Source organism: Lepidochelys kempii, chromosome 8 (assembly GCF_965140285.1).
Source record: "Lepidochelys kempii isolate rLepKem1 chromosome 8, rLepKem1.hap1, whole genome shotgun sequence".
Taxonomy (NCBI): Eukaryota; Metazoa; Chordata; order Testudines; family Cheloniidae; genus Lepidochelys; species Lepidochelys kempii.
In genome coordinates, this window is record NC_136387.1 from 16,854,014 (window position 1) to 16,880,553 (window position 26,540).

The 26,540-nt window shown below is 41.0% G+C and overlaps 1 protein-coding gene across 2 annotated transcripts in view; it reads right to left on the minus strand.

Moving 5' to 3' along the window:
- NR3C1 (nuclear receptor subfamily 3 group C member 1) overlaps window positions 1-26,540 on the minus strand; it is a 160,612-nt gene that overhangs the window by 34,984 nt on the left and 99,088 nt on the right. For both annotated transcript variants that reach the window (XM_073355716.1, XM_073355717.2), the window contains exons 3-4: window positions 20,203-20,366; window positions 9,313-9,429 (exon numbers count right to left, since the gene is read on the minus strand). In XM_073355716.1, the coding sequence (XP_073211817.1) occupies window positions 9,313-9,429; window positions 20,203-20,366 (281 nt within the window). The remainder of the gene's footprint in view (window positions 1-9,312; window positions 9,430-20,202; window positions 20,367-26,540) is intronic.

Below are 26,540 nucleotides of genomic sequence, written 5' to 3' on the forward strand. Positions count from 1 at the left end.
TCTAAACTATCCCTGACTGATGTTTGTCAAGCTTGTTCTTAAAAACCTCGAGTGAGGGGGATTCCACAACCTACTTTGGAAGCTATTCAAGAGCTTAACTACCCTCACAGCTAGAAAGTTTCCCCTAATATCTAACTTAAATCTCCCCTTGCTGCAGATTAAGCCCATTACTTTTTGTCCTATCTTCAGTGGACACGGAGACAATTGATCACCATCCCCTTTATAAAAACCCTTAACATATTTGAAAACTGTTACGAGGGCCTGCCTCAGCCTCTTTTTCTCAAGACTAAACATATGCAGTTTTTTTAACCTTTCTCATAAAAGTTTTAGAAAAGTTTTTATCATTGGTGGTTGCTCTCCTCTGAACTTTCTCCAGTTTCGCTACATCTTATTTAAAGTGTGACTACCAAAACTGGACAATACTCCAGTTGAGGCCTCGCAAGTGTCAAGGGGAGCAGGACAATTACCTCCTGTGTCTTATACATGACATTTCTGTTAATACACCCCCAAATGATTTTAGCCTTTTTAGCAACTACATCACATTGTTTGATCATGTTCAATTTGTAATCCACTATAATTCCCAAATTCTTTACTGCAGTACTATCACTTATCCACTTATCCCCCATTTTGTAGTTGTGATTTTTCCTTCTTAAGTGTAGTACTTTGCATTTGTCTTTACCAAATTTTACCTTGTTGGTTTCAGACCAATTCTCCAATTTATCAAGGTCATTTTGAATTTTAATCCTGTTCTCCAAAGCGCTAGCAACCCCTCTCAGCTTGGTGTCAGTTGAAAATATATATGCACATTTTTGTCCCATTATCTAGGTCTTTAATGAAAATATTGAACAAACCTAGGACATATCCCTGTAGGACCCAGGTAGATAAATGCTCCCAGTGTGACAATTAACCATACCTACTCTATGTACAATTTTTCAACCAGTTGTGCACCCATCTTATAGTAAATTTCATCGAGCCCATATTTCCCTAGTTTGCTTAGGAGAATGTCAAGATATATCATGTCTATGGTTTCCCCTCATCCACTACACCAGTAACCCTGTCAAAGATGCAAATCCAGGGTTTCAAGAAACTTTCCCATAAAGACTGTCCCCTGTACTGTTTGGTTTTGCTCCTGTTTTATTTATTTGGAATCTTCCTCTTTTTTCTTTTCTTTTGCTCTTCAATTTCAGTCCTCTGTTCTAATTCTTGACTCATTTCTACCTTCTTTTTTCTTTATCAATAAACTTCTGGGTAACTCTTCAGCCCCGTCATTGTGGTAAAGCCTTTACAAAAAGCTACTGGGGGAAGTCATGATTAAGGCTGTTTTAGTCATGGGTATTTTTAGTAAAAGTCATGAACAGGTCATGGACAATGAACAAAAATTCACAGCCTGTGACCTGTCCAAGACTTGTACTATAAATATCCCTAACTAAAACTTCAGCCACGGGGCCGCACGTGCTCTGGGGCGAGTGATCCAAGGTGGCGAGGGTGCTTGGGGGGTGGGGCGGTTCAGGGGCGCTGCAGGTGCTGGGGGTGTGGCCCATAACACCTGCTGGTGCTGAGGGGGAAGAGGGATAGGCCGCAACGCACAGCTCAGGACCACTACTAGTGATCGGGGGGAGGGGGAATTTGCTGGGGCTGGTAGGCTCCCTACCTGGCTCTGCGTGTCCCTGCAGCTCTTAGTGGGAGGGAAGGCCAGGTGGGCTCCCCGCGCTGCTCCCGCCACAAGCTCCGGCTCCACAGGTCCCATTGACTGGGAACCCCAGTCAATGGGAGCTGCAGGGGTGGGGCCTGTGTGCGCAGACAGTACGCAGAGTGCCCTGGCCCCATTGGGAGCTGCAGGGACATGCTAGCCACTTCTGGGGAGCCCCTCACTGAGGTTAGCACTGTCCCACACCCCAACCCCCTGCCCCAGCCATAAGCCCCCTCCCACACCCAAACTGCACCAGCGCCGGCCGCTGCAGAAGTCATGGAAAGTCACAGAATCTGTGACCTCTGTGACAGACACACAGCCTTAGTCATGATCACAGAGGGAGAGACAATCCTTAAGGCAATTGGATCCAGTCCCCATGGGGGGGATTTGAATATGAGGACAGAGAGATTGATATGAACACTGTTTTCAATAGGAAGTCAGTGCAGAAAAGAGAACTGGGGGATCGTGCCCGTATGTATCTGTTGTAAAAATTTAGAGCTGTGTGTCTTAATTTCACTGAAACTTCTACCTGTGTTGTTTCAATAGCTCTCCCAAGGGTTTTACACAGATGCTGAACAACAGGGAGATGATTCAAGTCCTGTCTAGGCTCAATGAATCAGAACAAATGTCACCCTTCATGCAATTATTTACACGCCTTTCACTACAACTCTATCAAATCATTTAATTTTAAAAATACTATCAATACCTTTCTGCAAATAATTCCTTTACCTTCTCTATACAGGACATCCCTACTGGCTAGTGGAATGTTTTGTCAGATTTCTTTTCTTCTGCCTAAATCTTTAGTCATACTGAACATCACTTCCTGCTAATAAATGCAATTTAAAAATGAACTGGAGAGTTTTACTTTAAAAGTTAACAAAAATCAAAAACAGATTGTGTGCTTACACGGTGGTGCATTTCTTGAATACAAAACACTCCTCAACTCTGTATCACTTTTCAATTTTCCATTTGGCCTCAAATCCAAGCATTTTTGTTTTTCTTGCTATTTAATTCTGTTTTTCAGACTTAAAAAATGGTAGTTTTCAAAGCACTAAAGTAAAATAAAACTAATGTTTAACTCCTGGTTACAGATATATATTTTAAATAAAGAAAAACTGATGAATTTTGCTGAATCTCGTGAAGTTACCTACAGCACCTGGAACTTCAAGGGTGTGCATCTGCACATGTTCATAAGACACTAACTTTTAGTCACTGAATGCCATTTTTATGTTTAATGACACAGTTACTGTTAATCAGGTTAAATGGGATAGATTTATGGAACAGTCTAACACTAGCTGCAACCTGAGTTCTGATTTGTTACAGCTTCCATTAACCTATTTTGCACTTATCTGACTCCCTTTTCCATAGCAGAAATGAAGCACCACATCTGACAGATTACAGTCCGTGGTATAAGAAGAAAAGTACATTAATCAAATTAAAGATTGGACTGAAAAAGCTGTGCTATCTATAACTGCAATAATTCTGAAGCAGCAAAGCATGACAGACAACAATAAACCTTCAATGTTCAGCAGCTATGAGTCCTGGAGATCTTTACTGCCTTGTCCTCACTATGTCATTTTGGGCCTATCACTTTATAATAAAACTGCTTGGCTCCAGGTAAAAAAATCTGATGGGCTGGAGAATATTTCTTAAGGTTAAAATAATAAGAAATGTAAAATACATGTCTCTTGACACTTCTCCCCTACATCTAAGGCAGCCAACTATTTCTAGCACAAAAATATAGCTTTACCCAAAACAAAGGTTTATTACTAAAATGATCAATACAAAAAATTGAGTTTGACAAACTCTAGAAATTTACAGGTTTCAGAGTAGCAGCCGTGTTAGTCTGTATCCGCAAAAAGAAAAGGAGTACTTGTGGCACCTTAGAGACTAACAAATTTATTTGAGCATAAGCTTTTGTGAGCTACAGCTCACTTCATCGGATGCATGCCTATTTAAAATTTACAGTAAATGTTTCTTGCTACAGTAATATTTATGTCTTGTTTACACAAAAAAGTTAATCTGGAATAAAGTGGAGAGTGAATTTAAATATGTTCTGCAACTATGAATTAGGATTTTTTTCTTCTATGAATTACTGAATATAAGAACATAAGAACGGCCCCAAAGATCTATCTAGCCCAGTATCCTGTCTTCCGACAATGGCCAATGCCAGGTGCTTCAGAGTGAATGAATAGAATAGGTAATCATCAAGTGATCCATTCCCTATTGCCCATTTCCAGCTTCTGGCAAACAGATGCTAGGGACACCATTCCTGCCCATCCTGGAATTATCCTCTATGAATTTATCTAGTTCTTTTTTGAACCCTGTTATAGTCTTGGCCTTCACACCACCCTCTGGCAAGGAGTTCCACGGGTGCATTTTGTGAAGAAATACTTTCTTTTGTTTGTTTTAAACCAGCTGTTTATTAATTTCATTTGGTGACTCCTAGTTCTTGTGTTATGAGGAGGAGTAAATAACACTTCCTTATTTACTTTCTCCACACCCATCGTAATTTTATACCTTACTTATTTTCTCCACACCGGTCATGATTTTACAAGAAGTGGAAGTTTTAAATAGCCCTCATTCTTCAGCATTCCGGAGGCATTATTTTGCATTAGAGAGAAAGGTTTATCAAATCAGATTTTAAAATAAAAAGCTGTGTTTCCGTAACAAGTGTGGAAAAAAGTCTGAAAACCAGAAACATAATACTACAACATAAACTAAAATCCATTTTAAAAATGTCATTTTATTTTTCATTCCAAATTGAAAGTTGTTCTCCCAAACCTCCTTTAGAGTGGGCTTTACAGACTTATAAGACTTTTAAGGTCAGAAGGGACCATCATGATCATCTAGTCTGATCTCCTACACACTGCAGGCCACAGAACCTCACCCACCCACTCCTGTAATAGACCCCTAATCTCTGGCAGAGTTACTGAGGACTTCAAATCATGAGTTAAAGATTTCAAGTTACAGAGAATCCACCATTTACACTAGTTTAAACCTGCAAGTGAGCAGTGCCCATTCTGCAGAGGAAGGTGAAAACCCCTCAGGGTCTCTGCCAATCTGATCAGGGAGAAATTCCTTACAAATGCCAAATATGGGGCTCAGTTAAACCCAGAGCATGTGGAAAGACCCCTGGGAAAGAATTATCTGTAGTAACTCAGAGCCCTTCCCATCTAGTGTCCCATCATTGGAGATATTTGCAACTAGCAGTCGCCAGATCAGCTATATGCCATTGTAGGCAATCTCATCATAACATCCCCTCCATAAACTTATCAAGCTCAGACAGTTAGGTTTTTTGCCCCCACAACTCCCCTTGGAAGGCTGTTCCAGAACTTCACTCTTTTAATGGTTAGAAACCTTTGTCTAATATGAAGCCTAAAGGTGTTGATGGCCAGTTTATATTCATTCCTTCTTGCGTCAACACTGGTGCTTAACTTAAGTAACTCCTCCTCCTCCTCCCTGTTATTTATCCCTCTGATGTATTTATAGAGAACAATCATATCTCCCCTCAGCCTTTGTTTGGTTAGGCTAAACAAACAAGCTCGGAGTCTCCTCTCATAAGGTAGATTTTCCATTCTCTGATCATCCTAACAGCCCTTCTCTGCACTGGTTCAAGTTTGAATTAATCTTTCTTAAACATGGGAAACCAGAATTGCACACAGTATTCCAGATGAGGTCTCGCCAGTGCCTTGTGTAACAGTACTAACACTTCCCTGTCTCTACTGGAAATACCTCTCGCCTGATGCATCCTAGGACTGCATTAGCTTTTTTCACAGCTGCATCAGACTGGTGGCTAATAGTCATCCTGTGATCAACCAATACATCCAGGTCTTTCTTCTCCTCTGTTGCTTCCAACTCATAAGCCCTCAGGTTATAGCAAAAATTCTTGTTAGTCTCTAAGAGCATGATCTTGCATTTTGCACTATTAGATTCCATTTAATTTATATTACTGTAAACTCTACCTGCTACTTGGCTATTACACCCCTTAACAAGGCAACACTTGTCTATTGTATACCACGACTAGGTAAATCATACTTAGATTTTAAACCTGCTTGTTAAAATTGCTCACTTTTGTAAAAATACCTTACATACTAAGTCCATGCACTCTGTAAGAATCGGGAAATAAAAATCCAAGAGCAGACAGTATATGATATGCTACAGTTAAATCCACAATTAGTTTAGTGCCAAGGTATAAAGCCTTAAAAATAGAACCTATCAAAGAAGACTGGGAAACTCAATATTATAATAGGGCTTGTGGAGTCCAATTATAAGCAGTTAAACTAGAGTACAAGCTGCAACCAAGTACCCTGGATACTAATGGCATCTCTATATTAATTTTGTACAGTTAATATCAGATCAGGATGATTAACCAAAAAACCTATTTAAGACTAAAAAGTGTATGTGACACCAATAGTTCTCTTGCCTTTGTGTAGTTTTTAGACTGAAGTTTTCAATGTGAAAAGTTAACATTGCCTCATTGACCAAAGTATCTTAAAATGGAAGCTTAAACTAGCAGTTCCAACAACTCCTTTATTTTACACTTTCCATATTAACCCCTGAACAAGTGCAAAATTCACTATCACATTCCAAGTGTAATCCAAAGTAGTGAGGGGTTGGTCATCACCTGCTGTGCAATCTTGGGCCCCTCACAAAACAACCAAACAGCATGCAGGTCACATCCTGAATGTCTGTGTATAAATGCAATCTGCCAGCAACACTCCAGTTACACACTGGTTTCCACCAACCTTGTGAAGCTCAAAAACTTGTCTCTCTCACCAAAAGAATTTGGTCCAATAAAAAATATTACCTCACTCACCTTGTCTCTCTAATATCCTGGGACTGACACAGCTACAACAACACTGAATGCCAAATTCAAATTCAGATAACTGGAAAGGAAACTCAGCTTCTAGATAAGAAGTTTGGAAGGCAGTACTGATCTCCATCTAAATGATAGCTTTTAACTTGGAGAAAGGTGAGAAATATATTACATTTGCCAGTTTCCATAATTGTGATTTCCTCTGAAAGAGATGAAGTTCAAGTCCCCTAAAATGCCACACAATTGTGTTTTAGAGAGAGAAAATACACAACACATTTCTTTGATCAGGATAGTTCATATGTTTAACTTTAGCAGCTGATCATGCTTTGCACCTTAGGGATGTTGAGTTTTCCATACTTTAAAAAGAGAAATACACTTTTTCCAAAATCTGCACAGTTGTTTTGTGTAGAAACAAACCGAGCTGAGATTGCAGATCTTGTAACACCTTTTCAAACTACTAGTCCTGCCAGTCACTTTTGCCATCCAAAAGTGTTAAAGCAAAAGGGCAAAAATCTTAATTTGGATGAGAGAGCTGCTCACATTCTTTTTGGGTATGCCAATATAACAGCTGGAAAGGTACTTCCCAGGGCGGATAAGCAGATGCGCTAGCTCTGCTTGCGCTAGCTCTGCTTGTGCTAGCATACTAAAAATGGCAGCGTGGCTGTGGTGGCACATTCCTGCGTGCACACACATGCCTGCGTTGGATTCTTTTTCATTATTTTATTTGAATCTATAAAGTTTTAAAATAGAAACTTTCCATGCTGGCAGGAAATGTTTTTCTATTTTCCAAAGCTATAGAATCTGAGTTAGAAATCTCTCCCTGCACCCTATCTTTCCAATAAATTAATTTTCTCATTCCTATATTTCAACTAATTGCAATGCAATGCAAATGTTTAATATATTTTGGCAAAGAAAAGGCCAGAAAGAACATGTAACCAGTTAACATACAATAAAACAGGAGTTTTGTTAATTTCGTACAGTATGGCTTTTAATAACCAAAAGCCAAATCTAGGATTTGAACCTAAGCAGGCAATTCAAAACCAAAATGCTACGAAAGCTTATGCCCAAATAAATCTGTTAGTCTTTAAGGTGTCACCAGTCTCCTTGTTCTTTTTGTGGATACAGACTACCCCCTGATACTTGTCACTATATTGGATACTTAACATTTCAAAAGCTCACTTAACCAGACTCCTGGTTTGCCACGTCATTTTTATAATGAAGGGTAACTCTTCACTTAATATTTTGTTAATTTTCTTTGTTTGTTAGATCAATACAGAGCCATTATTTTGGGTTTCCAACAGCTACCTTGCCACTCAAGCTTCATGTTTTGTTTTTTGTTTAAAATCAACTGCAAATTATTTACAAATTTATATCCAACAAAATATATTTTACATATATCTAACAATTTTGGATATATACATATCTTTGGGATATCTGCACCTAAATAAGCAGGATTACTTTGTACAACTGTCATCATCCATGTCCAAGAAAGATTAATTCAAACTGAAGCAGGACCAGAGAAGGGCTACTTGGATGATCAGGGAAAGGAGAACCTATCTTATAAAATAAGAGTAATACAGCTTGGCGTAGTTGGCCAAGGGGAAATGTGACTGCTCTCTATAAATACATCAGAAGGTAAACACCAAAGAGAGAGAAGAACTATTTAAAAAAAAAGCATAATGTTAGCACAAGAACAAATGGATATTAACCGGATACAAATAAATTTATGCTGGAAATTAGAATAAAGTTACTAACCATCAGAGGAGCGTGGTTCTGGAACAGCCCTCCAATAAGTAATGGGTGAAAACAACTTAATGAGTTTTAAGGTGGAATTTCATAAAAGTATGAATGGCATTATATGATAGGGTTGCCTGCAATAGCAGAGGAACAGACTATGACCCAGGAAGTCCCTTCTGGTCCTACATTCCTATGTATGCCTGGCAGTAAAAGGCATTAATCACAACAATTCAATAGAAATGTATCAAGCATAAATAGAGAGCTATACTAATTTATTAGTAGAAAAAGTTTGCTGTGATTATGCTTGATACTGAATGCTAGGGAAAAAAGTTTTAAAGCAGCTAACCACTACATCTGCAGCTGATATGGTTTTGGATTTCTCAGTAGTCATCTATGACTTAACACAAAGCAACCCACACTAGTACGTGTGTATCTGTTAATGGTATATTTTCCAGAAAATTTGGCACAAGGTTTTTAAGGACCAAAATAAGTATTAATTTTCCACTGCCTACACAGAAGGCTGACTCTCTCCACCCAGACTTTCCCTTCCTTCAATTTTGGAAGCACAAATCTACTTCATTTCAGTTCTCTGTCCTTGATCTTTTCTTCATTTGAGTTTTCAAATGGCACATCATATTCCTAAGTGATATGGGATATGTAGGATACTTTCCACATCTCACCCATAGCTAGGTTCCTGCTGTCTGAGATTCAGTGAAGGAAAGAGGGCAAGAGATATCTGTGTGTGTGGGTGGGGGAAAGAAATGTCCTAATTTTTGTGCATGTGTTCTGTCTGTGAATAAAAACAGGACATTGGTTCATACCAGTGGATTGTTAAAAGACAAGTATGGTAAGAGATATAGCTGTTGTAGGAGAGAAGGAAAGATTAGAAGCAGTGCACAAAGAAAATCTTAATTTTTGCCAACAAGGATGTGGGGTTATACCATAAAATAATGAATAACTATTTTGAACATTTTAAGGCACTGCTCAGATGCCTGCTTACATGATAAAACCAAATGATCCTTGTTAGGGGTTCAGAGAAACAATCCATTCAAGTATTTTAAGTTACCTTCTAGATTCATGCCAGCTTGAAGACATTTCCGGTAACGACAGGCCGGACAGTTTTTTCTTCGAATTTTGTCAATGATACAATCATTTCTTCCAGCACATAGATAATTGTGCTGTCCTGTATTTACACAAAAAGAAAATATGTCCAGTTAAAATAGTGGGTATATTTGTCCAGTTAATTTTGGTTTTAGAGTTAAGAAATTGGGAAGTATATAATGTACTGAATCACTGCACCTCATTTTTAGCAGACTTATTATAGTCTATAATATAGTATATCAGTATCCACAATTCCCCATCACCATGCACATTTCCTAGGCAAGACATATGAAGAACTCAATACAAATAAATGTTTAAAAATTCTGTTTCTTTATGACCAATTTAGGTGGGATTTTTCTCTTAAATTTATCACAAGTCATCCTCTACTGAATCTCCTCAAATTCTTTATAATGCTTTTTATAAAGTCACAAAAATATCTAAATATTAAAATTATCAGATGATAGTATGGAAAGTTAGAGGCAAGAGGAAATTATCAAACAGTCTAAATGCACCATATAGCCCCCTTGAGAGAAATTTGAGAATTACAATAAAAAATAAACATTCATAAAGCAGTTCACTTTAAAATATCTATCTCTACTGCTTATAGGAAAATAAGATTTCAGAAACAGCAATATGTAATTCTGCATTTCTGAGATTATGAGAAGCCAGACAGCACCAAGGCCAACTGCCAGAAAGGCCAATTTGAGAGTGTTCATTTATAAATTCTTCAGAATATACTGATTTTACCACTTTTAAAACATGGAGGAAGAGCTCCTTGGATAGAGTTTGTGAAGTGGACAGACTAAATCCCTTGGTATTTTTATGGAACCAAAACTAAGCTGACCTTGGAAGCCTAGAAAATTGAACTACATAACTTAAAGAGTTGCTGCTCTCCATGATGGATTTCTCAGCAGAGTTAAAACAGGAGGAACACTAGAGTATATATTAATGAGTTTTAACTGTTTTAACTGTGACTAATTTTCTAAAGATCTTTTCCTGTTCAGAAATAATTGTCATCAAAGGACAGCTTCTTCTCCAGTTTGAAAACTAAAATAGACTCCAGAAGCAGGTCTCTCTTCATCTGGTCTAATGCCACTGATACATAGGCTGATTAAATGGTAATTCTAAAATCTCATACCTATTGAGTAAGAACTGAATCCAACTTTTGCTCTAATGGATTATTACAGTCCTGATCACTGTCCTGGCAATTTTCACATAGCATTCAACTACTGCAGAATATAAGTGGGAAACAGAAGAAAGCTTTTTACCTTTGCATTAGGGATTCAGCAAGTTTTCTAAAAATACCTGTGAATTTAATATTTTTTTGCTACAATGTATCACCATTATCACCCCACCCATGAAGCAGGCAGAGGCTATTCCAGTCTGTTTAATTCAAAATTGGCACAAATTGTTTAATGAAGTAACTGAAAGCCCTACTGTAGTATGATAACACTAAAGAGGTAATTTCATTATAAAAACTCTTTTACAACTCTGAGAATGAATCAAGGGTACAGGAAATAGATTGAATTCACACTCATTTAATTGGCTAGCATTTAAAGTCTGCTGATTCTATGCCAAGTTTCTGGGACAACAGATACTTCACCTATGGGAGGGCAGTCTGGGAATTTTTTAAGGTGAAAATAAACATTCAACTTTTCCCTGATTATTTGAGCAGTGAAAACCGCCTGCTTAGTAGCAAAAAAGTTTGATTAAGGAGTGCGTCAGGTCAATTTGTGTAATTGGCTGTGAAGGTGGGGTACAAAGACTATTACAGTGGCTTCACTCAGGCTTACTTCCTTAGGTAGCTCACTGATTTCTTGATATTCATAGGGAGCTTTTTTCATTCAGTTTTGTACAAGCTCCAAAAATCTTCTATTTGGAGAAGAGGAAGCAACAGGGACCTTCAGGCACTAAGTTCCATCCAGAATGAAAGTAGTAAATGGACATCACAACCAGGACACTTGTTCTCATTAACAAATATGTATGTAAGTATGTGTATATATAGATACACAAATGGACACTGCAGATCAACTAAGTAGAAAGAAATACCAATCACTGCAATAAAATGAAAAAAGAGTAATTTTTCTTGCTTTCTCACAGAGATGCTGAAATTCAGAATATGAATATTGCAGAACAATTACAAATGATGTTCCAGGTAGGTAGTCTTTAGGAGCTGCTCCTCTTTTCCTGACACATGGTACCACTTATGGTGCTTATGTACACTACCATTAGTGATTAGCCATCATTCCTTTTTTAGATGGAATGCTCCATTGCTTCTATGGTGTTGTAGACCTCTGTCCCCCCATTAACATTTTGTGGTGAATGGAAGTAAGGTGATTGCACACTGCTCTGCTTCATGCGAGCCTGGAAGCTATGCAAAGGTATAGGGTTGTATAAAAAACACCAACCTTTTCAGTCACCTTTGTAACTAAACAATGGCAGTTGAGGCAATACAGTGGTAAAGGTAGCTAATGATTAGAGAACAAATTGGAAAGTTTTTAAAAGCGCTTACCACAGATATGAATGCTTCAAATGTAGTGCTGAGGACTATATTAGACCATGATGGGAGCAGTGAAAGGTTGTTGTTGATCTAACCACTCTTGCTTTACAAACCACACTGCAGGCATGCTGCTTCTGGATATCAGAACAGACCAAACAAATCTGCTGACGCCCACGAAACAGTCACAATATAATTTCCTGATTCTGTCTCTTTTGAGATTCCAGCACCTTCCCACTCTTGCTTGTGTGCCTTTTCTCACGCTGCTCCCTTCTCCGGAAATGACACTCCTCCCCACCTTTCAGCAGGGCTTGCTCCAGCTTTTTTGCCGCGAAGGAAAAAAAACCACCACCAAGCCTGGTTGAGGTGCCGCCGAAGTGCCGCTGAAGAGGAAGAGAGGGACTGAGGGCCCGCTACCGAAGACTTGGAAGTGCCACCCTGATGACAGACGGAGTGCTGCCCCTTTCTATTGGCTGCCCCAGGCACCTGCTTCCTTTCCTGGTGCCTGGAGCCGGCCCTGCCTTTCAGTATACTCATTCTCCTTTGAATCCCTCCTCAAAACTCACTTGTTCCATTTGAGTATTCACCAGTCTCCTTCACACCCTTTTCCACTACCTTATTTTCAATTGAAGAGAATATCAGGACTTCTCAACCTATTTGCCTCTCCTCTACCCTCTCTTTGTCAATGCCGAGCATTGCAGCAGGGATCAAGTTTCTTTTAAGTCTATATAAATGTGTTATGAAGTGTTACAATGATATAACTATATAATAATTATCACTGTTATTGGAATCCTCTAAAAAGGAGATGCAGTGTTTGTGAGTTTCTTGTATACTTACAAATAAGGACTCTGATAGGTATACCATTTAACCAAACTGTACAAGGATAAAGATTATTTCATTAAAATACAGTAATCCTCAAGGATTACAAATGGAAGGTATTAAAACTGCAGCAAATAAAGACCTTTACTCCCTTAATGACATTTAAAAGTTTAAATTACAGGGCCTGTCATGTCATATCTTATCCCACCACAGTTCATTCAGGAGTGTCACATAGCTAAAACTGCTAATTAAACTTCCCTTCTTAAAGCAGCTTCCAAAAACTGAAACGAGCACACAACCCTGTGGGCCAGATTTTCAAAAGGGCATGGAATCCTGATTCCCCCTGTTGAGAACAACGGCAACCACTGGGTGCAGAGCACTTTTCACAATATGGCCCTGCTCTTCTAGGTTTACAATACAGGAGCTACTAAATATGCTTTGCACAAGGAAGTTCTCTGTCACAACCCAGTCCAGTTCCATCCTCTGAATGGATACGAGTCTGTTGTGAGGAGATCCAACCACTGATGACCATATGCTCCAAAGCTCCCTAGGTCTGGATAGTGACTCATCCCTATTAATAGCTCTGGGTCACTCAGGAACACTCTCCCCTCTTGGCAGCAGGATGGATAAAAATGGCTGATTTTTAATGTTTTGTATATCGGATTTTTTAATTTAAATTAAATATTTAAAAAAAATAAACCTACTTAAAATTACATTTGAAATTATAACAACCTCTGTTAAGGCCTAAACTTAGTATAATCTATTAAAACAATTTAAATTAAATAAAAAATATTAAGCAGTACATGTTTGCTGCCAAGCTTTTTTTAAAAGTCAGACTGCTGAACTGGTGGAAATCACTCCCTAAGCACCTGAACCTAGAGTTTATGACGTGCTAAACCAGCTTTCAACAGCAGTAACCTCTTCTGCAGATCCAGAAAGAGGATTTTCTTCATTTCAGTTTATTCAACTAGTTGAGTTCCATGACTAGTTGAGAGGATGAGATTTGCTAGTTCTAAAATCTTTAAGGACATGATGAACAGAAATAATCAGTTCAATTCACTAACTATAGATCATACTTCCTTTGCTTAATAAATCAATTAGTTTTAAATATAAAACATGTTTTGATAACTTTCTTCTAATGCATGTGGAACATCTTTAGGTAGTTTCATTTAAATAATCAATCAATATTAAAATACTGGTTTTGTGCATTTTAAATTGAATTTCCATCCAAATAGAACTTGACACAAAGCACGAGTAAAAAAATGAATCATCATCTGGTAAATAAGAAGTGTATTATTCATCATTTTCTTGCAAAATAAAAGTAATAAAAATTAAGAATCTGAATAAATATACGTTAAGCTATATATAGTGTATCTGCCTGATTAGCAAAAAGAACCACCAAATATACCATAAAAGGCTATATTTAGTTGCAAATCAGTCTGGATGACTCTTCCTAATGTCAGCTCTCCACCAGGTAAGAAATACCTCCTCCTTTTCCGGCCGTTTTATACATTAAAAACAAGCTACACATATACCAGTTCAAGCTGGATCCCAATAGAGGACACAAGGACTGATATAAAATGGAAGTCAAAAAACAAAATTAGGTGACATAACTTAGTACAGATCTACAGCAATCTGTCACATCCTCAAACTGTGGGCCCAATCCCGTTATGCTGCAATCCATACCAGGAAAATTCCATGCTTACCTGAAAGTTTCCTGTCTTCAGGCAGTAAAGTCCACAGATCAGTTATAATGGATATTTCAGCCTGCTTGCAGCTCAAAGGCAGAACCAGACCTGTCAGTCACTGGCAGAAGAGGAATGCCTCACCCAGAGAAGCTGCTGTCAGTTGAGAGAACTTCCACAGCCAGAATAATTCCATTCTAGTTTCCTAAATTATGGATTGGGCTAAATATTCTTTGAGGGAAAAAAAGCATAATCTCTCCTTTGGCAGAGAGAATGGGATATTCTTCTTAATGAAACAAATCCAAGTCTTTGGGTTTCAATTTCCATCTTTATTCTGGATGATCCATTTGTTTCCAGTGTGGGCTAGATCTGTGGACCTTATTATCTGAAGAAAGGAAATTTTACATATATCCTCTATCTTCTTCCCTTTGGCACGAAGACATTGAGAAGTTTTCTGCCAAAAAATGGCACTGACAAAAGACTGTATGATAAATATGTAGAAGTTGGTGAATGTATGTATTGATGGCTGTGTAGCAGATATCAATATAGGAAATACTCCAGAAAATTTATTACTCTGGGTGTGTTTCTACTTTTTCTCTCTGTACAGAACGATGATAAGAAAAATTGCCCTTTGGGACAGATAAAGGTGAATCAAATTTGGGAAGCCACCCCCAGCCTCCACAAAAGCTACCATCCATATGCACACCAGAAGAACTGTCTATGGAACAGTACAATGGGAAATGGAGATAAGCCTCCTTTAGGAACTTATTCAGATGTATCAGACAGAGCTCTGCTATGTGTGCTCCTGATTATCTGTGGCTAAAAACAGCATGTGGAATAGGCTGTATGTCTCTGATGTGAAGTAGATGATGGGTAGTTTCATTCAGGTCCTGACATTTCTATGGGGTTGCTAGAGACTGGGAATAGAACAAAGTTGTTCCTATGATCCTTGCACACCTCCACAGAATATCCCCTTTGGACAATGTCCAGTGACAACAGTTTTTACCAAAGCTATAGGTAGCCATATGCTCCCAAAATAAAAGACTCTGACATCAATTGGGGGTCTAATTCCAGACAGGGCTGACTGGAGGCCACGCGGATAGCTCTGAGGCAACTGATAGCAGCTAGTGATGTCGCCTTAGCCCTTGTTCTAGCTACCACTTGCAAAGTGATATTTTTTCCTGTTATACTTCAGAGACTGCTTCAACTTTCTAAAAATCTGTATTCCTTCCTATAGTGTCTGGCAGGAGCCAGGACTGCAAGATGGCTTTTCTGATAATTCTGAATAACCTCAGGTTTTCATAAAAGCTTCCCATTATATCACAAAAAGAGCTGGGAGCTGCTTTGCCTACACATTTAATTTCAAGGACCAAAGCCCCACATACCTGTATGAAACAAATTTGTATCCCACTGTTTTCCGGGGAGAAGCCCTTAGAGATATTTTGGTTGAGAATAATGTCCCCCCATGTTGGCGTTGTTTGTGAAAGATGGGTAGCCAGCTAGGATGATTCATCTCAAAATGAGTAAGGATTGCTGCAAGCAAGAGACATCAGACACCAAACCTTTTCATCTGCCCTTTAGGAGCTAGCATGATTCTTCCAAGGCAAGACTGACATTATGTAGCTTAGGGTGTGAGAATTATGGTAAGCTTTTAATTAAAAAAAAATCTTCCCCAACAACTGCAACTTGCCCACATCTTTCTGCTGGTCATATAAGGAGGCAGAACCTGGTCCATTTCATAATGCTTGTGTATGCACCCCAAAATCATATTGGTGCTGGGGGAGGGGGAAGAAGGGTTGAGCTGCCTTACACATTGTAAGCTCATATCTTCTCTCTCTTTTTTTTTAAATTGTTGCTTTACTACTACTTAGATCAGGGAGAAACCTTGACAGTCGTTTATCACAATGCTGTCATCTAGTGATCTCAAAAAATACATACACCCATTTATAGAATATAACAGGTTGATGAGCATAATTGTTTACAGCAAATGTTGTAAAACTGCTATAATACTATTATGGGATTGTTTAAGATAAACTTATCAATTTCCATATAGGATGTCACACATAGCTGGCATACAGTCTACTTAAACTTTGACCTTCAAAATCACATGCCCTATATAAGTTTTATCACATATTAACACACACAATTTACATAAAAATGACACCAACAACACAACCAATGAAAGAAAAGCAAACAAAAATAAATGATACCAAGCAAAGATAACAATAAACCCTCTCACACTCTCAGTGAATGGGTGTATTATATAAATGTACATGTACTCCATGCTTTAGGTACTCACACCACTATCAATTTTTTTTTTTTTTACTAGGAACATAGTCTAGATATGAGAAAGTTACTTACTTTACAGTAATTGGAAATTTCTCAAGATGGGTAGTCTCCATATGTATTCCACTGTGGGTATGCACGTGCTTCATGCACCCAGAGCTGGAGAATTCTGAAAGCAGCGTCACTTGGCTCATGTATACATCCTCACTCTCCTCATGGCTCCAACCATGAAGGTAGAGCAGACTGAGCATCTCTCCAGTTCTTTCACTCCCACAAATTGAAGAATGCAGAGGTGAAGGAGGGGGTGGGTAGTGCAATATAGATAGGGACCACAGACCTCAAAGAATCTTCACTTGCGATACGGTAAGTAACTTTCTCTTCTTCTTTGATTGCTGGTTCCTATGTCTATTCCACTGCAGGTGACTGATAAGCAGTACTCAAATAGGAGGAGGATACTAGTGGCACAGCTATTTGAAGAACCACTGTCCCGAACAGGGCCATCCCTAGCTATTCTTGGGCCCTAAGCAGCACCCCCAGGGGGCCGGGGCTAGCTTGGGGGGGGTAGGGGGGAACCCCACCCCCCAGCACTCACCAGCAGTGCGGCTGGGGCCGGGTCACTGCACTTCCCACTGCTGGTAAGGGCAGGCCCAGCCCTGTAGCAGTCCTCATTGGGGGTGGGAGTGGGGAGAAGCAGGGCGGGAGCTTTTGGGAAGGGGTGGAGTGGGGGCAGGTGGGGGTGGAGCAGGGGCCATGGGAAAGAGGTGGGGCAGGGGCTGGAGCAGCATGCAGCTGCACAGGGCACCAGAAAATTTGGTGCCCCAAATTTCCTGGTGCCCTATGCAGCTGCATACTTTGCATATGGGTAGGGACAGCCCTGGTCCCAAAAGACGTGTCACCCTTTCCTTGGTGCTCAAGAGGAACCCGCTCTATTGCTTCTTGCTGTAAGGAGGACTCTATTTCTTATTTGAGAATCTCCTCATTAGAATGGCCCCTGAAAAGGGGCAGGAATGAAGGATTTGGAGAGAGCAATAGGGTAAATTAAATTGCATAATTGGAATGGATGAAGATTAACAGACACTTGTCCATTGTTATTTCACTCCAGGTCTGGAAAAAGAGTGCTAGGATGTGTGGGAATCAGCAGTTGGTGATGTCATACATTTGCAGCTCTTGAACGCCTGTCAAAATGTTCATTTGGCTGGGGGCAGGATGATGCTGATGCTCAGGCTGGCAGAAGGTGCAGGGAAACAGGACTTCTGAACCCACTGCCCCTTACATGGTGGCTTACAAGGCTGCTGGTGGTAAAGTGGTTGATTGCCTGTGGAATTTTCTCTTGGGGCCACTATATATGTTCCCAGGGAGAGGAAGGTGGCCCTGGAATCCTTTAGAATGTGTAAGGACCCATCTATCTTTTGGTTAGAGATGGGTTTCATCCAAGGGCAGGTTCTCCACAGTGTTCTGGATCTCTCTGAGAAACCCCGAAGCGTGAAGCAATGATTCAAGGCACATGACAATGGCTATTGCCATTTATCTTGAAGGTGTCTCTGCTGCTTCTACCACTGATCCTGGCAACCGACTTGCCTTCCTCAATGAGAGCGTGGAATGGAGCTGTCGTGTTAAGGAAACTTGTTGATGAAGTCCATGGATTTGGAATATTTCAGGTAATCATACTTAGGCAACAGTGCTTGGTAATTGGCTATTCTGAACTGAGGGTTAGAAGAAGTGAAGACCTTCCTTCCCAATAAATCTAGGTGTTTACCTGCTTTGTCAACCAGAGTAGACTTAGGGTATTGCTGTCTAGAAGTCTCCATAGCAAACTGGATAACCAAAGAATTAGTTGTAGAATGAGAAGACAATAGCATTTTTCTGCTCTCTTAGGGGTACGGCACTAGTGGCTGGGGTACACCAGACTGCTCTTGCTGGTTCCAGAATGGCTTCATTAACAGGAAGCACTATTTGGCTGGATCCAAAAGCCTGTAGGATGTCCAGGAGTTTATGTTGGGGATCCTGAATTTCCTCAAGGGAGATCTGCAGTGCCACTACCATCCTACATAACAGTTCCTGGAACTGCTTATGGTCACTAGGGATATGTATGGGAGAAGATATTGGAGAAACTGCTTCATCCATAGATGATGACAGTCTTGTCGGTACCAGAAGAATTGCTGGATATGGCTCATAATCCTCCCGCTTCCATGGGGTCAGATGGAAGCTCTGGCTGTCCTCTTGCAGGGGAATGGTGAACTGACTCCCTAGCGGATCACGTCAACTCTGCAGGGTGGTACGGCCCCAACATGGCCAGTAAAACAAGTCAAAGTGTGTTTGTGGAGGTGCCCACAGCTTGGGGTACCAACAGCTGTGAGGCAGGTGCTGAGGTGGAGGTTGGCTCCAGACTAGTCCAGGTCCCCTGTCCTCAGGTCCCCTGTCCTCAGAGGAGGAGACATCAGTTCCTCAGGGGTTCAGAATCTACTGAGAGAGAAAATGCCAATTCTGGATCCATCAGTGGTACTGACGGTTCAGCTGGAAGGAAACCATGGCTGGACAATGGGATGGGGAACACACTCCTCCCTTAAGGAAATTGGGGGATCAAGGAGAGCAAAAATGTCATCAGGTGGAGCATGAGACTCTGCTGTCCCTGGAGTGTGAGGGGTCCTGTCTCTCCAAATCAACTTATGCAGGGTTATATCCAACTTCTTAGAAGTGGACCTGGAGGAGGATTTGCTCTCATGTTTATGAGAATGCTTCCTGCCTTCTTGACAAGACCCCGATGGGGTCTGTGGGAGTAGATTCCCTTGCCTAACTCAGACCTCATGGCAGGAAGTGCAATCCTTGCTGAGTCAAGCTGCTGAATGGGGTTGGGGGAAAGGTCCCCCAGCCCAGATCCGACTGTGATCTCTTAGCTTTCTCCGTTAAGTGCTTCTTAAGACAAATTCCTGCACTTCCTGGTACTACTGGGAAAAGTGTACCAGACACTGCACCGTGCCATGACACAAGCTTCCCCATGGCAGGACAGGCAGCACTGATGGTCATCACTGACTAAGAAGGAGCATGGGCAACAAGTACAGATCTTGAAGTGTACAGGCCTGAATGTAGTACAGCACCCTTAACGTGGTACACAAGGATAATTCCCCAAGACGGGGAATTACTTAACTATAAAACTTAGCTAAAACTATTGAGTAAAATTCAAAACTATTTACTATATATTTTTACAGACTAAAGAACAAAGGAAGACAAAGATCCGGATGCTGGAGGATCTGACGTAGGTCACACGGTGGTAAGAAGGAACTGGAGAAGTGGTTGGTCAGCTCTGGTCTTTACCTCCACAGTTGGAGGCACAGAGGACAGTGAGGGTACATGAGCAGACCAACAGACACTACTTTCAAAATTCTCTGACTCTGGGCACATGGCGTACACGTGTACCCACAGTGGAATACACATGAGGTCAGCATTTGTAGAAGAAATAGTTAATTTCCCATAGGATTCTAGGAAGTAGCAAGGATGCCTGCAGAGGCATTAGGTTGTACATATGTTTTATAATTTTTAACAGATAATAAACTCTCAAAACACATCCTACCTTCCACAGCTCTTTTGAAGAATACTTTGCAGCTGCCGCAAGTTAGGACACCATAATGACATCCAGAGGCTTCATCAGAACAGACCAGGCAAAGCTTGGGAGGTGGTCCTGTTGCTGTTGAGGTGGTGGATGGAGAAGAGCTTACATCAGATCTCACTCCAGGGCTAAAAAACAAACAGGAGGGAAGAAATTTCAGTCATACTTCTTGGAAAACCATGTCATAGTCAGAAGAGGAGTCACGTATGTTAAGTAACTTCAGTAATGTATTTACATAGTATATTTTGCATTTAGACCTGTTAAATCTATCATCTTTGTTACAGATTATGTACCCAGTGATATGCAGGTATTAAAATGTTGTATTGCTTATATCAGAGTCATGATTCAAGAAATTCAACAAAAACAATATTCTTTTTCCAGGCTACTAATTAATCACAGAAATTCATGATGGAACTTCACATCTTAGTCAGCAGGTGGAAATTCCTACAGCTTTCTAGATTTTAATCCATACTGAAAATTAACCCCTATATTAATAGAAGTAATGGACCCACTCAATCCAGGAGCTTAAACTAAGATATTTAACAATACTAGGGTTCCCAGATATCCCTAATGGGGAAGAGGGGGAGTTGGAGGAGTGAGAGAGACCCTGTTGCTCTTTAATCTTCTACCCTAAGTCCCCCATACTTTGTAAAATCCTCAACTCTTTTTTCTTTTTTTTAAATATTGCTTTAAATCGGTATTTCCCAAACTGTTGAAAACGGAGTTTCAGGAATAAAACCCGATTAAGTGCCACTGCCCATTCCATGAGTTGTTAAAGGCCTGCCCATCTTAATTTATGCATCTTCAGCCTCATTTTCCCCCTCCTCTCTGCCTAAGCTAGTCCTACATCAGCCTGCCTCCACTTTATAATACACTTATAAATCTTCATACCACTTCTCCTTTCTTACACATTTTAATGAGATGTGAAACAATTAAAATATCCCATTTGCATCCGAGTGAGCATCAGCTAAATGAATGGGACAATTCACACCAGGCTCTCCAGCAGATATTGCTGCATCAGTTATACTTGATTCATGCTTTGAAGATTTTCTTCGCAGCCAAACAACTTTCAAACAGAGGCTTTCAAACAAATAATAATAAATAAATAATACTAATACTACAACTAATAATAATACATAGAAAAACCGCTGGAGAACAAATAGGCGGCCTTTGCTGCAGCTGGTCCTTTGTATCCTTTACTAGGGAACAGTTAACCTGTTGGGACCACCACTTTAGGTCAACCTTAAATGCTAGAAAGTATAATTCACAAATGTCTCTACTTCTAACCTCCCACTTTACCTAACATTCTTGTAGAAAACTAAACTGTAGTTAATGTGTGTTTTTTTGAAAATTTACATTCAGAAATCTTTGCTGACAGGCTCAGTGTCTCTTGTCCAAACACAAGAGTGTTTGTCTCAGGGTTATCAGCAAGAGATAGTTTAATAAATTATTATAATATTTATATATATATATATATATATATATATATATAATTATTATTATTATTATTATCCTTTGGGCTATCTGCAAAAATAATAAGGAAAGAAAATTTAGCAGAACCATGACAAGCTTACACTACGAAAGAGTTTGACAACATTTCTCTTTTATGGGATTAATGTCAATATCTATAGATTCGCAGTTAGCGAACATGTGGAAATTTGGCTGAGAAAAATTAAAATCCATGAGCAGAAAGAGTACAAACTAGTCAGAAACAGATTCTATTGAGACAAACAACAACGAGCAGCAAAATGCAGAATTATTTAGAACATCTAAACAAAAGATTGCAATGTAGAATAAGAAAGTAGGATTCTTTATCAAAACAGACTAATAAAAACAAGCAAAAATCCCATGTGGAGGTAAATCCACATGCTTGTTTATCAAATGATTAATAAAAACAAGCCCAAGTTCTTGTCAGAGAAAAATGAAATAAGATCAAACAGTTAAAAGCTAAATCTGTGTATCATGATTTTTTTTTAAATGGATTTGGAAAGTATTAAGCAAAATAAAAATAAAGCTCAACGCATCTTGATAACACCAAATAATAACTGAACTCAGAAGACGGGGAAGCAAACATGTTTAGTAGCAGGGCTCAATAATTACAGGCAGCTTTGATTAGTGTTATGGAACCAACAGAACTTTCCACATAAATAACTAATGGGGAAAATAGAGATGTAAATTTTTTATTCAAGTCTATTTTGGTTTTCTAATGATATCATTTGTTGATTTTCTTACACCTAACCCCCTGTCCATCCTTCAAGCCCCAGACTGTAACTTCTGTCTGAAACACAGACAACTTAAAGTGACCATTTTGGCAAACTGTATGCAAAGGAGAAGTTTCTTTAAGGGTGTGGATCCAAAACCTTTGAAGTCAATGGGAACTATGCCATTTACTTGAAATGGGAGAAGGATAATACCCTAACCCAGGAGATTACTTTTATTATAGTTCACTTTTGTTCACTGCACAGGGAGTCTTTCTTTGTTAGAGTCAAAATATCAGCATGAAGAAATCATGAATACACAATTCATAGTTTTAAATCATCCCATAAATAACGAATACTCATTAATTTGCTAATTTTGCACATTTTTAAGAATAGGTTATAAACTGTATCCCTTTTCCTCCTTGCAGAATCACCTACAAAGCACTGCTCAAATAAGAGAGAGAAATCATGCATGGAAGGTAATTTCTAACATTATTCTAAGATTATTTCCTCCCCCTCCCTCCACACACCTTGGAAAATGAGGGTATGTCTACACTACGGAATAAGGTCGAATTTATAGAAGTCGTTTTTTTAGAAATCGGTTATATATTCGAGTGTGTGTGTCCTCACAGAAAATGCTCCAAGTGCATTAACTCAGCGGAGCGCTTCCACAGTACCGAGGCTAGAGTCGACTTCCGGAGCGTTGCACTGTGGATAGCTATCCCACAGTTCCCACAGTCTCCGCTGCCCATTGGAATTCTGGGTTGAGATCCCAATGTCTGATGGGGCTAAAACATTGTCGCGGGTGGTTCTGGGTACATATCGTCAGGCCCCCGTTCCCTCCCTCCCTCTGTGAAAGCAAGGGCAGACAATCGTTTCGCGCCTTTTTTCCTGAGTTACCTGTGCAGACGCCATACCAAGGCAAGCATGGAGGCCGCTCAGCTCACTTTGGCAATTAGGAGCACATTAAACACCACACGCATTATCCAGCAGTATATGCAGCACCGGAACCTGGCAAAGAGATACCGGGCGAGGAGGCGACGTCAGCGCGGTCACGTGAGTGATCAGGACATGGACACAGATTTCTCTGAAAGCATGGACCCTGCCAATGCATGCATCATGGTGCTAATGGGGCAGGTTCATGCTGTGGAACGCCGATTCTGGGCTCGGGAAACAAGCACAGACTGGTGGGACCGCATAGTGTTGCAGGTCTGGGACGATTTCCAGTGGCTGCAAAACTTTCGCATGCGTAAGGGCACTTTCATGGAACTTTGTGACTTGCTTTCCCCTGCCCTGAAGCGCATGAATACCAAGATGAGAGCAGCCCTCACAGTTGAGAAGCGAGTGGCGATAGCCCTGTGGAAGCTTGCAACGCCAGACAGCTACCGGTCAGTTGGGAATCAATTTGGAGTGGGCAAATCTACTGTGGGGGCTGCTGTGATGCAAGTAGCCCATGCAATCAAAGATCTGCTGATATCAAGGGTAGTGACCCTGGGAAATGTGCAGGTCATAGTGGATGGCTTTGCTGCAATGGGATTCTCTAACTGTGGTGGGGCCACAGACGGAACCCATATCCCTATCTTGGCACCGGAGCACCAAGCCGGCGAGTACATAAACCGCAAGGGGTACTTTTCGATAGTGCTGCAAGCTCTGGTGGATCACAAGGGACGTTTCACCAACATCAGCGTGGGATGGCCGGGAAAGGTACATGACGCTTGCATCTTCAGGAACTCTGGTCTGTTTCAAAAGCTGCAGGAAGGGACTTTATTCCCAGACCAGAAAATAACTGTTGGGGATGTTGAAATGCCTATATGTATCCTTGGGGACCCAGCCTACCCCTTAATGCCATGGCTCATGAAGCCGTACACAGGCAGCCTGGATAGTAGTCAGGAGCTGTTCAACTACAGGCTGAACAAGTGCAGAATGGTGGTAGAATGTGCATTTGGACGTTTAAAGGCGCGCTGGCGCAGTTTACTGACTCACTTAGACCTCAGCGAAACTAATATTCCCACTGTTATTACTGCTTGCTGTGTGCTCCACAATATCTGTGAGAGTAAGGGGGAGACGTTTATGGCGGGGTGGGAGGTTGAGGCAAATCGCCTGGCTGCTGGTTACGCGCAGCCAGACACCAGGGCGGTTAGAAGAGCACAGGAGGGCGCGGTACGTATCAGAGAAGCTTTGAAAACCAGTTTCATGACTGGCCAGGCTACGGTGTGAAAGATCTGTTTGTTTCTCCTTGATGAAACCCCCCGCCCCTTGGTTCACTCTACTTCCCTGTAAGCTAACCACCCGCCCCTCCTCCCGTCAATCACCACTTGCAGAGGCAATAAAGTCATTGTTGCTTCACATTCATGCATTCTTTATTCATTCATCACACAAATAGGGGGATGACTACCAAGGTAGCCCAGGAAGGGTGGTGGAGGAGGGAAGGAAAATGCCACACAGCACTTTAAGCACAGCACTTTAAAAGTTTACAACTTTAAAATTTATTGAATGACAGCCTTCTTTTTTTTGGGCAATCCTCTGTGGTGGGGTGGCTGGTTGGCCGGAGGCCCCCCCACCGCGTTCTTGGGCGTCTGGGTGTGGAGGCTATGGAACTTGGGGAGGAGGGCGGTTGGTTACTCAGGGGCTGCAGTGGCAGTCTGTGCTCCAGCTGCCTTTGCTGCAGCTCAACCATACACTGGAGCATACTGGTTTGGTCCGCCAGCAGCCACAGCATTGAATCCTGCCTCCTCTCATCACACTGCCGCCACATTTGAGCTTCAGCCCTCTCTTCAGCCTGCCACTTACTCTCTTCAGCCCGCCACCTCTCCTCCCGGTCATTTTGTGCTTTCCTGCACTCTGACATTATTTGCCTCCACGCATTCGTCTATGCTCTGTCAGTGTGGGAGGACAGCATGAGCTCGGAGAACATTTCATTGCGAGTGCGTTTTTTTTTCTTTCTAAGCTTCACTAGCCTCTGGGAAGGAGAAGATCCTGTGATCATTGAAACACATGCAGCTGGTGGAGAAAAAAAAGGGACAGCGGTATTTAAAAAGACACATTTTATAAAACAGTGGCTACACTCTTTCAGGGTAATCCTTGCTGTTAACATTACATACATAGCACATGTGCTTTCGTTACAAGGTCGCATTTTGCCTCCCCCCACCGCGTGGCTACCCCCTCAACCCTCCCCCCTCCCTGTGGCTAACAGCGGGGAACATTTCTGTTTAGCCACAGGCAAACAGCCCAGCAGGAATGGGCTCCTCTGAGTGACCCCTGAAGAAAAGCACTCTATTTCAACCAGGTGACCATGAATTATATCTCACTCTCCTGAGGATAACACAGAGAGATAAAGAATGGATGTCGTTTGAATGCCAGCAAACATACACTGCAATGCTTTGTTCTACAATGATTCCTGAGTACGTGTTACTGGCCTGGAGTGGTAAAGTGTCCTACCATTAAGGACACAATAAGGCTGCCCTCCCCAGAAACCTTTTGCAAAGGCTTTAGGAGTACATCTAGGAGAACCGCGAATGCCAGCGCAAAGTAATTCTTTCACATGCTTGCTTTTAAACCATGTATAGTATTTTAAAAGGTACACTCACCAGAGGTCCCTTCTCCACCTGCTGGGTCCAGGAGGCAGCCTTGGGTGGGTTCGGGGGGTACTGGCTCCAGGTCCAGGGTGAGAAACAGTTCCTGGCTGTCGGGAAAACCGGTTTCTCTGCTTGCTTGCTGTGAGCTATCATCTTCTTTGTCCCCAAAACCTGCTTCCGTATTGCCTCCATCTCCATTGAAGGAGTCAAACAACACAGCTGGGGTAGTGGTGGCTGAACCCCCTAAAATGGCATGCAGCTCATCATAGAAGCGGCATGTTTGGGGCTCTGACCCGGAGCGGCCGTTCGCCTCTCTGGTTTTCTGGTAGGCTTGCCTCAGCTCCTTCAGTTTCACGCGGCACTGCTTCGGGTCCCTGTTATGGCCTCTGTCCTTCATGCCCTGGGAGATTTTGACAAAGGTTTTGGCATTTCGAAAACTGGAACGGAGTTCTGATACAACGGATTCCTCTCCCAAAACAGCGATCAGATCCCATACCTCCTGTTCGGTCCATGCTGGAGCTCTTTTGTG